This window comes from Melopsittacus undulatus, chromosome 6, assembly GCF_012275295.1.
Source record: "Melopsittacus undulatus isolate bMelUnd1 chromosome 6, bMelUnd1.mat.Z, whole genome shotgun sequence".
Taxonomy (NCBI): Eukaryota; Metazoa; Chordata; class Aves; order Psittaciformes; family Psittaculidae; genus Melopsittacus; species Melopsittacus undulatus.
Genome location: NC_047532.1, coordinates 24,589,516 through 24,604,240, shown reverse-complemented (window position 1 = coordinate 24,604,240; position 14,725 = coordinate 24,589,516). Strand labels below are relative to the sequence as shown.

The 14,725-nt window shown below is 51.2% G+C and overlaps 1 protein-coding gene across 9 annotated transcripts; it reads left to right on the top strand.

Moving 5' to 3' along the window:
• The first annotated feature begins 1,104 nt into the window (after positions 1-1,104).
• NRROS (negative regulator of reactive oxygen species) lies at positions 1,105-10,762 on the top strand. 9 transcript variants are annotated; one of them, XM_031050841.2, is made up of 7 exons: positions 1,105-2,619; positions 3,238-3,312; positions 3,822-4,110; positions 4,806-4,941; positions 7,366-7,479; positions 8,057-8,177; positions 8,428-10,762. In XM_031050841.2, exons 6-7 carry the CDS (start codon positions 8,073-8,075, stop codon positions 10,393-10,395), a joined length of 2,073 nt encoding a protein of 690 aa, XP_030906701.2. In that variant the 5' UTR covers positions 1,105-2,619; positions 3,238-3,312; positions 3,822-4,110; positions 4,806-4,941; positions 7,366-7,479; positions 8,057-8,072; the 3' UTR covers positions 10,396-10,762. The 9 variants fall into 9 exon arrangements, with proteins under 9 accessions (XP_030906701.2, XP_030906704.2, XP_030906705.2 ...); XM_031050844.2 differs by lacking the exons at positions 3,238-3,312; positions 3,822-4,110; XM_031050845.2 differs by lacking the exon at positions 7,366-7,479 and having other exon boundaries at positions 3,822-4,941.
• Positions 10,763-14,725: the final 3,963 nt, after the last annotated feature.

Sequence of the window (14,725 nt, the reverse complement as noted above, 5' to 3'; positions counted from 1 at the left end):
TCAGTGATTAGAGACTAAAAGCCTGCAAGTGAGTTACTAAACCATGGTGTAAAGTTTTGTTTCCTTAACATCCTGTGCTCAGGAGAAGTAAGCCATATCCAATCACTTTTAAATAGAAACTTAGAACAGTATGCTCCACCAGCTTAAATATGTGACAGTAACTATGAAGTGGTGGACAAACCTGCCAGTCCGGCAAAGGATGTTCACCAAATTGCTTTTTGTGCAATATTCCGAATACTGCCATGGTTAAAGCTTTCCAGCTCTGTCTGCTACTTCCAGATCACCTTTGGGGTTTTTGTTGGCTTTCTAATTTTGGTTGTGGGGGTGTTGGTTTTTTTTTGTGCTCAGATGACTGAGAACTTTTTGCTCAGGCTGTATCTCATCTGACATTGGGCACCTCAGCCCTTCTGCAGGATGTTGGCAATATTTTCTGTTTTCTTACAGGAGACCAAGGAATACACCCTAAGTGCACGAGGATGCTGCAGTCCTGAACCCTGCAGACTGGCTCTTCTATGTCACCTGTCCCACGCTATCACGTGGGATCATGCTGAAAAGGAAAGATGCTGAGCCGCATGGCCGAAGACATGGGAAAGGAGGACTTTGGAATGTGAATGCTTTCGCTTGCTTCCAACGCTAATTGTAGTCCACCTTGAGAAGAGTTGTATGTGAGAGAATGCCATTTAGCAGGGATGTTTGCTCTTCTGATCAGAGGGGAAAGCTGTGTGGGATATGCTTAGCTCTGTAAGGAGCTGAGATAGTTTCACTTCCCTTCACATTAATGACAGAATTACTCACTTCTCTTAAGCAGAACACCAGCAGGAAGGGAGTACATGTGACTACAGATGGGAGTAGTTTTTCTTGCCATTTGCATTACTGTATGATGTCACAGCAGTGACTTGTCCATACTTTCTCCTTTTGGTGGCTTGCAGCCCCCAGCTCTGACAGTTTTCACAGAGTCACAGACTGATTTGGGTTGGAAGAGACCTTAAAGCTCATCCAGTTCCAACCCCCTGCCATAGGCAGGGACACCTTCCACTTTGTTGCTCCAAGCCCCATCCGACCTGGCCTTGAACACTGCCAGGGATGGGGCAGCCACAGCTCCTCTGAGCAACCTGTGGCAGGGCCTCGCCACCCTCACAGGAAAGAATTTCTTCCCCCTGTCTAATTGGAATCTTCTGTCTGTCAGTTTAAAGCCATTCTGCCTTCTCCTGTTACTACAGGCTCCTCTCCAGATTTCTTGTCTGTCCCTTTAGGCACTGGAAGCTTCTCTAAGGTCTCCCTGGAGCCTTCTCCAGGCTGAACAAGCCCAGCTCTCTCAGCCTGTCTCCATAGTAGAGGTGCTTCAGCCCTCGGAGCATCTTTGCGGCTCTCGCTATGCTAAAAACTTTAGTGAAAATGCTGGTGTATATGGTTTATTTTATTGTACAGTACAAAAATAAGGTAATTTTATCTGGGAACCCTGCAGGGAAAAACTTGGGCAACCCTTCTGGGTCTTGCCTCTACCAAAGGCCAAAGTTCAGCTGTAAGCAACCTGATTGTGGGGCTTTCCAGCTCTTGAGATTTAGGAAGAAAGTTGTTTTCTCTGGCTTCAGGCATTTCTGCAGATGCATTGCAAGCAGTTCTCTACAGCATCTGGATTTTCTCTTGTAAGGGAGTGGATGCACTTGGCTTTCAGTTGCTACAGAAATACCAGTCACTGCTACTGCAGTATCTGATGTGTTCTGCAGTGTGCCCTGCTCTGAAGACCTGACCATCTGAATGCTCAGCCACTCTTGGAGGAGGAGGTTTGCTTTGCCATGGTGGTGGATCCCTTATGCAGACCTCAAACCCCCAGCCTGGGAAAGGCGGATGGGTGAAGGCTGGGATGAGCGGCAGCGGGCTGGCCGCAGGGTGGGCTCGGCCGCGTGTGCGGGCGAGCAGAGGGAAATGAGCTCACTTCTGCGGCTCTCCCTTCTGCAGCCCGCTTCCTCCTCATTTACATCTCGCACGCTGGCAGCTGTGGGAGAAGGAAGAGTGGCAACCGCAGGGATGGAGCTGCTTGTGCTGGACCTGCCTGCGGGAGCAGAACCAGGGTGCAGCCTCAACACCCAGCACTGAGGTCCAGGAAGTGGCTGTGGCTGAGCCGCTGACCAGCTCCCCTCTTCCCTTCCTGAATGGCCTGTGCTCTCAGAAATGTGCTTTTGCTTTCTACTAAGACCTATTTCTGACACCTTCTGAGTCTCATAGAGGGTACTTGCATCTTCTGGAGACTAAACGGTCAAAGGGATCCTCTATGAAATTGGAGGAGCTCCTCGTTGGTGTCTAGATCCCCAGTCAAATGTCCTTCAAGCCCAAGGATGTAGTTTTCCATGGTGCTTGATGCTCACCTGAGTCCATGTAGGCTCACTGCACATGTTCAGTCTGGTGGAGTTATTTCCTTCCCTTCCTCCCTGAACTCATGCAGCCCCAATGTCTGCAGGTGTCAGCAACCAAACCAGTGGATTGCTGCAAAGGCAAGTGAGCCAGCTTTGCTCAGAACAACCCAGAATTAAATCTGAAGCCTTCTTTGAATCCCTCTTTCCACCAGAACACCTGGCAAGAACTAGCGGAATCCTGATGGCTGAAAACTGGGGAGTGAAGGTGAGCTTGGCTGTGGATAAGTGGGTAATTGTAGAGCGAGACCATGCCAGGGGCATGGGCTACTAATGGAAAGGGAGCAGGAGTGTCGGGGGTGGAATCAGCGCAGAGGAGGATGCTTTGGCTACAGGGGGTTCCAGGCACATGAACTGCTGCTAAACCAGAGCCTGAAAGCTGTAGTTTGGTGGCTAAATGTCAGTGCTAGCATGTGTTTCCTTGGAAGAAGACTGAGCATGGTAAGATAAACAAGCACACAGGTTGTTTGGCTGGGGGGGGGAAAGCAGAAGATTTTGAAGCTGATTATAAATTGCTGATTTTTGTCTCTTGGTTTCCCCTGCAAGAAATACACCTAAGGGAAGCTGTGCTTCTTGCAAAGCTCCAGTTCAGCTGCAGCACTGGGCTGCAGAGATGCCATGCTCGTGTACACGAATGCATCTGTGCCATCCTGGAACAGGACATGTCCTTACTTATCGTCTGGTGATAAACTGGGTGGAGTGTTGAGAAATTTAGCCAGATGAACTTCAAAAGCTGTAGCTTAAAGTTAAGTCACCCATTTTAGCTTTTTCTTTTTGGCCCTGTAATGTACAATCGTACAATCTGTTTTCTTTTTTATGTTCACAGTTCATCTTAAATTAGAGGCAACTGCTGCTATGAGCAGCTTCTGAGATATGGTAGACCTTCAGCTTCCCAGAGCAGGTGATTAAATTAAATAACTTCTTGATATGTTCGCACTGCCTGTGCACACTTCAGCCAAGCAGCAAATGGAAATTTGGCGTGGGATTTAAAGATAAAAGTTGGGTTTTCTTTAATTTTGAGTTGTCACTGACCACAGTGCCTGAGAATGAACGGCTGGAGGGAAATGTTGGTCGTCACCCTGCGACCATTCCTCTCTTTCTGAGAAGATCCAGCAAGTGAGATGCTGCTGTGAGAGAGTTGGTCACTCAAGCTTACCTAAAATTTTCTGTTTGCAGTTTCCCGTGAGCCTGGGGATGGTGATGTTAGGTGATTGTGACTGTTTCCATAGGTATTTGCTGAAGCCCCCCCAGGCTTGTTTCCTGGAGCAGCTGGTTCATCTCATTGCAGGGGTGCTCTCTGCATCCTCTCCTTGTCAGGCAAAATGCTGGAGACTGAGTGAAGCCGGAGGCTTTGTGGGATGCTTTGCACCATCATCCCTTGCAGAGAATGACTTGCTTAATTCTCTTCAGTTCTCCATCGCAGTGGGAGAAACAGCAGCCCATGGAGAAACATTTCTGATTTGCTTTGCCCTGACCTGTCCGAGGCTGTGGTCCTGCTGTGGTGTGGGCTGAGAATGACCCTTCTCTTGGTGATTCCACTTTGGAAGAAATCACATTTCTTGCAGGAAAACAAGGGGCATGCTAAGGTGTGGTGATGGGGTTGTTGTTTTCTGTTGCAGTTTCCCCTTTCCCATGGGGTTCTGGTGCAGCAGCCCGAGGTTGACCAAGAGGCTGCTCTCATGTTGCAACTTTTCTCATGGTTTGTGCTTGGGAATTTGAGGGTTGTTAAGAGAAAAAGATGATTTGGAGGAAGGAAGAGGTGGGAGGAATGGAGGAAGTTTAGTGGGTGGAAAACTGTATGGAGATTCCCAGTCCTCTCCTGCAGCTGCAGGAATTGCTGCTGTACGTGTGGACACTGCTTCAAGCAGCTGAATTTTCTTCAGTGTAATCCACTTATGCTGCTGAGGTGAACTGGAGCTTCCTGAAGAACTGATCAGAAGAGCAGCTGCTGGCAGCTCAATCCCTATCCCTTTACTGCACTGAGGTTATAAAATAAATAAAACCCCCTCAGAGCACACATCCACTTCTTCCCAGGAGGGCTGGGTTGGGTGCATGATGCTACTCGAGAGGAGAAGGAGGGGAGCAAGCAACAGTGTTGGGATGTTTTTAAAGCCACATGGCTGCAGGATGTGGGGAAAGTGTGAAATAAAGCACTGCTGCCAGATGCCCCAGCACAGAGCTGGCGGCTGCTCTGTGGGATCAGCACTGGTGTGTGGCTGCTTTCTGTGGAGGACAGGGTGACAAGGTGCTGTGGGGGCTCCTCCATCCCATGGTGCCCTGTCAGTGAGCACCTTCACTGCTGGGGAAAGGGGGGTTCACTGGTTTGGGTTTGGTCAGTCAAAGCCATGATCTGGGGATGAAGCAGGGGATGATGTACATTGTTTCCTCTCCCAGCTCCTCCTGGGCTACAGGGAAGAAGATGTATTGACCTTTGGGACATCACCTTGTTTGGTGGCACAGTATGAAGGAAATCTCATCAGAAGGTCACCCTTGAGCTTCCAGATCACCCAAGAGCAGAGTATTACCACAGGTGAGAGTGCTCAAGCTTTACAGCTCCATGACTTTCCAGCCCTGGAGTGAACCTTTGCCAGCTCTTGTGTCTCTGAGCATCAGATGAGTGGTTTTAGTGTGGATTGGGTTTGTGGCAGGGATTTGGGGATGAGGAGTGGGCTTGTAATCATTGACCGGTCTCAGCTCTTCGTGTGACCTTGAGCAACACCATGGGAATTTTGCCCTGTTGCAGAGTTTCTGCCATCTGCTCTGGTTCACTCGAATGAGGAGTGCTTCTCTCTTTTCCTTCTTGGTTTTTACACTTCAAACTTCCTTGAAAATGGAGGAAATGAAACCACAGGGCTTTTCTGTGAGTGACATGGGAGAGCTCAGGATCCTTCCAGAGAAGAAATGAAATTTAGGGTGAAAAAAGCAGAAAAAAATCCCTCCCTCATCATTTGTGCTGGCTGCAGGAGTTTGGGGGCCACTTGGTCTGGCCAGGCTGGGATGTCCCTTGGTGGAATGCTTGGTGTGCCACAATAACACTGTTGATCTCCCAGCTGCTGCAGAAGGTCCCACTGGATGTGGAGCACAGACATTCATAGCAGTACCTGCTGATCCTACCAGGCAGGGTCATGTTACAGGGCTCAATCCTTTCTCTGTAGTTTTGAACTCTTTCCCAGCTAGGTAAATCCAGGCAAACTGTTTTTCCCCTCGGCAAATAGGCTTGTTGGGGATTTGGGTGTGCACGAGGACCCTGGGAGGAGACATGGGGTGGGGAGGGAGACAGAGAGCAGGGATGGATTGGGATGAGTAGGAACGGGGCCTCCCTATTCATATTACCTTGAAATGTGGAATTTTGTCTGGCTCTGCCTGGCAGTTGTAGGAAAAGCCATTTATGCTGACTCACAGGGGGACTGGCACTTGAGAGGTCTCTGTATCTGGATGGGTTTGACTTGCACCCTGGGTGCAGGGTTTGCTGAAATCCCAAGCAGCCCCAGGAGACCCAAAGGTCTGTAGATAGTGGGATCTGAGCACCCTGAATCTCACCTGGGCTGGGCACTGGTGTCCCAAAGCAGGGACTCCACATCTGGGGACATTTTCAATCTTGTCTTGGAATGCAATGGGAAATAACAGCACCTCCCTCTTTCCATGAGGAAAGGACATCACTTGGCTCCTGTTGAAGCCCCTGTGCTGGGTGCCAGAGGCAAGCAGGGGATTAGAGGGAGATCACAGGAATAGTTGCCATGTGGGGGAGTGCTGCCCAGCTGGTGGCTTTTCTCCAGTGCCAGAAGGGTCAGTGGCATGGCTCTGCAGGCAGGAACCCCCACCGCCCCCGTCACTAACTGCTGCCTGAAACCCTTGCAGTGTTTCACTGCTGGGACTGCGCAGAGGAGTCTTGGTGCAAGGGCTGGTCCCAGTGCTGGCTCGTTCCTGGAACAGGCAGGAGCTACACGGTCCTTGACAAGAGCTGCTTCCCCTCACATCTCCCTCCCTTCCTACCCGGCCCCCACGGTTCCTCCTTGCTGGGGAGCTGTGTGTGAGTGCATGACCCGGGTTGTAAGTGCTGAGATCAGTAAGCAGAGTGCCTGGCCATGCTCTCTGCCTCCATGTGACTGCAGTTTCCGTTGGCTCCTTCCGCAAAGGCTATATTAGCGCTGAGGGAGAGCGCGGGTGGGAGAGAAAACCTACCCTTGGCCCCAAGAGCACGCCAGAGAGGCCACTGGCTGCAGGATGAGTTGGGGCCAACCCTGTGCACTACATCACACAGTGAGTAACTAACCTCTGATACCTTTACCAGGGGTAAGCCCTGCCGGGGCGTTTTGGAGACCCCCCTTGCCACCTTGAATGTGGTGGCCATGCGTCACTGATGCCCACGCTCCCAAGAGCCGTGGCTGTATGTGCTGGTGCCAGTGTGCACCGCAGAGAGCACCCCAGGTGCTCCCAGACCTCTCACATGTGGGCTCCTGCTGGTGCTGCTGTCGCTGTCCTGGCTGGGTGAGCAGCATCGTGGCAGCCCCAGGGAGGAGTATGGGAGAATGAAAGCTCTTCTGGTGTTGGGGGAGGCCAGCGCTAGGTGGCAAAGAGGCTGAGCTGGGTGAAGGAACATGTGAGCTTCCTTGAGGGGTTCAGGGGCTGAAGGCGAGTCAGAGCCAAAGTCCCCATTGTTTGGGTTGCAGTGAGGACAAAGCAGGGTCTCCTGCCGCTGTGTCTGGTGCAAGGTGCTGCTGGAGACCATGGTCTTGGGTGGGTGCAAGCTGCTGAGCATCAGCTCCAGCCTGCGGAAGGGGGCTTCCTCTCCATCCCCACCAGAATAATAAATGCTGTTTTGACTAATTAAATCACCAGCTTATCACTTTAGGCTGTCCCAAGGAAGGAGAGAACCCAGGATATGTTCCCTGCTCCCTCTCTGTTAGGAGGCTTTGATCTGGGCTAACAAAAATAACCTCATTTCTTCTTCAAGCACTGGCAGTTATGAAGACACCACTTGCTGAGTCCTTGCTGAGAACTTGCTGCTCATTTGCCTGAAGTTCATCTTTTCCCCAGATGCAAATGCTGTCAACTCCAGTTCCACCAAGTTAGTAACAGGGCACCTTGTGCTGGAGACCCTCTGCTTCCCCAGGAGAGAACCTCCAGCACGGGCAGGTGCTGAAGGGACTTTGTGGTGGCTGGGCTGGTGTCCCCTGGGGGAGCATTAGACACCAGAGGCAGAAGACACAGGCGCTGGCATGGAGGAAAGCCTCTTCTCGAGGGTTGCAGCTCAGTGGTGTTTGTGAGCAGATGTGCAGTGACAATGATGTTTTTCCCAAGTGTGCTGGCAGCCCAGTCTCCATCCCTTCTTTTCTCCTGCCCTCCAAGCTCTCCTGGGTGGACCCTCCAAGGGCTCCTGATGGTGTGGGTGGGCTCAGTGCTGGTGCTGTTCACCACTTCTCCATGGCCAGCTCACGGTTGCCACCAGTATGGCCTGTTGGGAGCCCATTGCCTCTGAGTGCTCCTGGGGCGTTGCTGGGAGATGTGTGCTTGCAGGCAGCAGCCATGGGCAGGAGGCCTGCTGTGCACAAGGATCACCACTGCCATGATAGACTCCCTGGAAAACCTGCCCTTTTTGGGATGAGCAGTTTTTGACCTTCTCACTTCTGTCTCCATCTCTGCAGGAGTGCTGCTGCTGACATGGAGGTCCCGCTCCCTGGTCTCTTCCTGCTTCTGGTCCTTCTGGCACTGGGGGGAAGCAGGGCAGTCACAGCCTGGGCAACATCTTCTGGCAGCTGCAAGCTTGTAAGTCCACTCTTGCAAACCCTCACCCTCCCAACTGCTTGGTCTTGCCCTGAAAAATCCCAGGCACCTCAGCATCTTTAGTCCTTTCCCCTCCCAGCTACTAGCTTAGTGAAGGACTGGACTGGACGCCAAGGCTCTAAGCATAGAGCCAGCTCCTCCATCCTCCCTCTGCTCCCCAGACTTCTCCCTCCCCATCTCCCTCCACCTCCTGCCTCTGAGGGTGGCATTACATATCCACTTCTTGCTTTAGGTGCAAAGCACCATGGACTGCACTGGAAGATGGCTCAGCTCTGTCCCAGGAGATCTTCAAGGTGATACCGAGGAGCTGTTGCTTGATGACAACACTATTCAGGTTCTGGGCAATGAGTCTCTGCTCTCGTACCACCAGCTGCGATGTCTCAGCTTGACCAAGAACCGGCTGGAGCTCATTGAGCCCGGTGCCTTCCTCAGCAGCCAAGGCCTCCATGTGCTCTCCTTGGCAGACAACCTCCTCTTCACCAACTACTCACAGACAGCAGCTGCCTTTTCTGCTCTCCCAGCTTTGAGGATGCTGGATCTATCTGGAAACCACCTCACTGAGGACATGGTATCAGTTTTGGTCTGGAACCTGTCTTCCCTGGAGTCCTTGTCGGTGGCCAGGAACATCATCATGAGGTTGGACTCATCCGTCTTCACGAACCTGACACAGCTGTTGGAGCTGAACCTGGAGAAGAATTACATCTTTGAAATTGATGAAGCTTTCACAGGGCTGCAGCGACTGCAGAGGCTCAACATAGCTTACAACTACCTTCAGTGTGTAGTAGAGTTTGGGCTGACCCAGCTCAGGTTTCTCAATGTCAGCAACAATGTCATTGAGTGGTTTCTGGCCCTGGAAAGTGATGACCTTTTTGAGCTGGAGGTGCTGGACCTGTCCTACAACCACCTCCTCTTCTTCCCTGTTCTGCCTCGGCGAAGCAAGCTGTACTCCTTGCTGCTGAAGGACAATGAGATGAGCTTCTACCAACACCTTCCCAATGGCACATCCCTGGCAAATGTTACAGTACAGTTCCTGCTCCTTGATGGCAACTCCACCAACATCACAACGGTCAGCCTCTGGGATGAGATCTGCCACAGCAACCTCTCCTCCCTGCGCTTTCTAGACATGAGCCGGAATCAGCTCTGGTACCTGCCGGAAGGTTTCCTGGCTCAGATGCCTTCCCTGACCCATCTGAAACTCAACCAGAACTGCCTGGAGATGTTTCACCTGTCTGAAAGGGACCCTTTACCCATGCTGGCAGAGCTGGACCTCAGCCAGAACAGGCTGGTGGAGCTGGGGGTGGAGGTGGGTACCAGGGATGTGCTGCCCAACCTGCAGCTCTTCAACCTCAGCACCAACAGGCTGCGGACACTGCCTCCTGGGGTTTTCACCTACACCAGAAAGATCACTACTCTGGACCTCAGCCACAACCAGGTTGATCTCTGTCCCCAGCCAGTTGCTGCAGGTGAGGCAAAGAGTCCCCCCTGTGTGGACATCACGGGTGTCAAGACCTTGACTCATCTCTCCTTGGCTGGCTGTGGTCTGAGGGGTCTAGGTGGTCATCCCTTCCAGGGAACACTGCTGATGCATTTGGACCTCTCTGACAACCATCAGGTACTGTCCGGGAACCTGGGGTGGCTGCAGGACCTTGTTCTGACACTGCAGGTGTTGTCTCTGAGGAACACCAGTCTCTCCTCCACCACTGTGGACTTCTCTGCCTTTAGCAGCCTTGTGCACTTGGACCTTTCGGGGAATTCCTTGACTGCCTTCCCAACCTCACTGGGTGCCCTGAAACTGCGCAGCCTGAACCTGCGGAACAACTGCCTCCCGGCTCTGCCAATGGACATGGTGCAGGCACCACTGGGGAAGAGCCTGCGGGAGGTCTACCTCAGCCAGAACCCCTACAACTGCTGCACGCTGGGCTGGTGGGACTCCCTGCAGCGGGTCGAGGGCTTGCGTGTCCCTGACGGGCAAGAGGTGACCTGCAGCTATGCCTCCCGCACACTGAGCCCCAGGGCACTGCCCGAGCCCATTCTGCGGAGCTGCCGCTGGCAGACGGCTGATCTGGCCCTGCTCTACCTGGTGCTGGCCCTGCCCACCTGCCTCACGCTCCTGGTGGCCTTTGCCATCGTCTTCCTCACAGTCAAGCAAAAGCTGCTGACAGTGGTGAAAACTCGGTGTGGGGTGTCCAGCTCTTACTGATGGCTGAGGAGAAGGAGGAGGAAGGGCTCGGGAATGCTGAATGCAAGTTTGTTGTCAGGATTGCAGGCAGTAACCCCTCCGAGGTGGGTGAGATGGAGACGTGATGGATGGAGGATACAGGGGGTGCAGAGAGAGATACTGTTCCTGCTATGGATGCCCTAAGGGTACCCAAAGGATGTGGGGCCATGTCTGGTGATGGAGCCTGAGGCCATGCTGTCTTCAGCAGAAACCATCAGCTGATGTTGGCAAGAGTCAGAATCAGAGAATCAACTGGTTTGGGTTGGAAGGGACCTTAAAGCTCATCCAGTTCCAATCCCCTGCCATGGGCAGGGACACCTTCCACTAGACCAGGTTGCTCCAAGCCCTATCCAACCTGGCCTTGAACACTGCCAGGGATGGGGCAGCCACAGCTTCTCTGGGCAACCTGTGCTGGGGCCTCACCATCCTCATAGTGAAGAATTTCTTTCTAGTACCTAAACTAAATCTCCCCTCTTGTCAGTTTAAAGCCATTCCCCCTTGTCCTATCACTACAGGCCCAAGTAAAATGTCCCTCCTCATATTTCTTGTCATTTAGGCACTGGGAGCTGCTCTAAGGTCTCCCTGGAGCCTTCTCCAGGCTGAACAAGCCCAGCTCTATCAGCCTATCAAGTTGAGCAGACATGACACCAAACATCTCTTGGGCAAAGTGGCATGGACAGTTTCCCCCAAATGTGTTCCCCCCACCCTCCTTCAGGCTGTTCCTTTTATTTATTCACCCCAGTAGCCAGCTCTCTGTTGCAAAACATCCTCCAGGCCTGCAAACAGCCTCCATGAATTGCTCTGGGCTGGAGCTGCATCACCAGGGTGCTACAGAGAAGGGTTCTGTGATCACAGCTCCAGCAAGCACACAGGCAGCCCTGGGTATGTACCCTAGTGTGTGTGCCGATAAGACAGTTGTTGTCAGCAGGGCTAAAAGATGTGGTTTGGGGTGTGTTTCTTGGTTAAGTAAAAATTCCAGTTAGAAAAGCCCATTAAAAATAGGCCAACCTGCAACGATGTAAAATACTGATCAAAAGACAGTAGAATAAATCACTTGCAGTATTTTGTTACAGATTTCTTTTTCTCCAGTAACTGCTGGATTAAACAGATGCAAAGCAGATGAAACAAGAGAAAGCCTTTCTCCTTGTTGTGTACACCCTGCTTTCTGCTGGGTGCTGGCTCCAGTGGTGGTGGGGGTTTGTCCACCCAGCCCTGCTCAAAGCAGTACCCGCACTCTTGTACCAGCAGCACTACCTGGGGAAGTGCTGTTTTGTTCCTTGGAGAGTTGCTGTGGGTGGAAATGAAAAGTGGTGGTGGTTTGTGTTAACTGAAAAGCCCTGCTGGGACCTGGAGTGGTTTTATGCTCATGGCACCATAGGGCTTTTTCCAGTCTGCAGAAAATGCAGTAAAGTTATTAAGATAGACTAATGAGGTAGAAATTATAGCGTGATAATGGGTTTATTTGAGAAACTCATCAGGTTTCTTATCCTTTCTAGTCTCTCGCTGCAAGGATTATCTACTGGTTTGAGTCGGGATACATAGTTCATGGAGGATTGGGAAAAATAAGAAATTTGCTGTCTACACCAGAACTTAGTAAGCCTTTAAAGTATCAAATTCCTTAAAGTGCAGCCTCTTCAGCCTGATGCTATCAGTAAAAGGCTACACTTGTCTCAACAACTACAAAAAAAGAGAGTCTCTACAGCTTGATCTGTGTTCCAGTACTACAAAGAATGACCATACAATAATGGCTCAGCTATGGAGTATCCAGGCATAACTTCAGTGCAGGATCAGAGAATTTCTGAGACTGTGTCACTAAGGGTTACATTTTATTTATAAGCAGAGAATGAGCACCTGTCCATTGATGCAGCCTCCAACAATGATATTTGGGTTGCTTGGGCTGAACTGAAAGCAGCAGATGTCTTCAGGACACTCCCAACAGTAGCTAGAAGGAAACCCAAAATAGTTGAGAAACACAAATCACTCAGATTGCTTGTTCTCTTGTTGTTTGAACGCCTGACTGTCGTGGTTTAAAACCAAGTCCACACAGTTCACTCACTCCCCCCCTTGCTCCCCCAACTCCCGGAGAGTTAGGAAGGAGAATCCAAAGAATGTAGCCACCACAGGTTGAGATAAGCACAGTTTAATAGCTAACGCACAACACAAATCACTACTGCTATTACCACTACAAATAATAATGATAAAGCCAATAACAAGTGAAGAGAATACAACACCTCACCAGCCACCGACCCATAACTCACCCCACCATGCCTGACCGAGCACCGACCAATACCTCCTCCATCCCCCCAGAGCTCCAGCCCTTCCGGGTCTCTCCCGGTTACATCCTGGGCATGATGTGCTATGGTATGGAATACTTCTTTGGCTAGCCTGGGTCAGGTGTCCTGTCTCTCCTTCCTCCCGGCTTCCCCTCCTCCCTGGCAGAGCATGAGCTCAGAAAAAGGCCTTGAACAAACTAAACACCCGAGCAGTAACTCAAAACATACTTGCTATCAGCACCGTTCTCAGCCTGAAAGTCAAAACACAGCTCTGCACCAGCTACCAAGAAGGAGAAAAATTACTGCTACTGCTCAAACCAGGACACTGACATATTGAAAAGTGCTGTTGAAATACCTGAGGCTGGAGAGGGTCAGAAACACTCCAAAAAAGTATAGCTGATTGCTGCAGCAGTGACTTGTCAGAAAGGTTAATGTGTTCTTCATAAGAAAGCCTCTGTCTTGCTGACACTGCTATGACCCCTGAGTGAGAAAACAAATTTTCTCAAAAGAGACAATTCAAGTTTCAACACGCTGTTAATTATTCTGGGTGACTTGTACCTTCTGAATACAGTGAAAAACAAAACCAAAAACGACCCCCAAAACCCAGCCATGTATTGATATTGTTCTTTTTACAGATCAACTCTGAGGAAATTGGTTTTGTTGCTGTAAGTTATTCAGCAATGAGCCATAGAACCTAAGCTTCATGATAAAATTCAGGGTTTTTGCTGCTACTCCTGAATGGTGTAATACTGCACCTGAAATGATGGGACAGGCTTCTAGTGCCCAGCATGAAATGAAATCTTCTGTAGCTGAATTTGTTTTCTATGGGGGCTCATGGCAGCTGCACCCACCCTGAGAAAGCCCTGACCAAAGCCTTCAAAATCTTTCCACCACAGAGCCCAGGAAAGCTCCCCACATGTGCAGCTTTTGCCCTATACACATGGTGTTGGTCGGAGGGTGCAGGGGCAGGAAGTTGGGTCCTGAGCCCATGGGGTGCTACTCGACTGTGTCTGAGCACAGCTCAGGTTAGATCAGGGTATAAAAGGAGCCCCACTGGGCAGCTGTTTGGAGTCAGTCCTCCTCAGAGCAGCAGGTCTGTAGCTGGGGACTCTCATTTTGGGTTGGAACGTTGTGTAAGGTAACATTTGAGATTGGGAGCCCACCCTTTTGGAGGAGTGATTGTGCATTGTCACATATGGATTCCTGGTCAGAAAGTTTAGGATTCAGCAGTGTAGTGACAAATCCATGTGACATCCCAAACCTGTAGCTGATATTGGTGGAGGTTTGAGTTTGAACAATACATTTCATTTAGCCTCAATTTGTTGGCCCCATGACATTTAACTTGGCATAGTCGGCAGAGTGTCCACACAGGAAGTGTCACGGAGGCAGGGATGCGCCCCTTCTCAACCCAGTGAAGGTGGAACTGTGGGGCCCACGGGCGATCCTGGGACTCGAGCTGCGGCTGTGGTGGCTGTGGTAAAGGGAGTATGGGCGCCATCTCTGGAACTTGCTAGGCACAGGCACAGGACTGTTGGCAAGGAACGGTTTGGAGCAGCAGTTGGAGCGGACTGTTTGAAAGGGGAATTGAAAAGAGAGAGAACGCGGTTATTTGAACTAAGAGTTGAAATTATGCTGCACGAGCAAATGAACTCCACCACAGTACTGTCCGAATTCGGAAGCTAGTTGCGGGCACAATCCCGGAGGACTGGGACAGGATACCTGCAGAGATTGGGATGAGAGCGCTGCCGAAGAGGTGGCTTTGCTGGAGGAAAGGGGCTTGTGCCCTCTCGTTAACACCAAAAGGCAGAGGGTGCGCACGGGAACCCTCGAACCACGGTCCGCAGGCTCCTGCTCAGATCTGAGCTCAGGGAATTGCACTGAGTTTTTGCGCAAGCCGGGTGAAACGGGAACGGGGCATCTGTGGAGAGCCTCTGACGGGGGAGATCGGGTACTGCTCAGTGGTGAAGAAGTGAGTGGGTTTTGGGGTCCAGAAGTTGTTTTGGGCAACGGGTGGTGGGCGATCTCTTAATAACCTTCTG

Bases quoted from the DNA above. Each gene is read 5' to 3' on its own strand.
- NRROS (XM_031050844.2), top strand. From the start codon at position 8,073: ATGGAGGTCCCGCTCCCTGGTCTCTTCCTGCTTCTGGTCCTTCTGGCA. The intron at 8,178-8,427 runs GTAAGTCCACTC...TTCTTGCTTTAG, and splicing joins CTTCTGGCAGCTGCAAGCTT to GTGCAAAGCACCATGGACTG.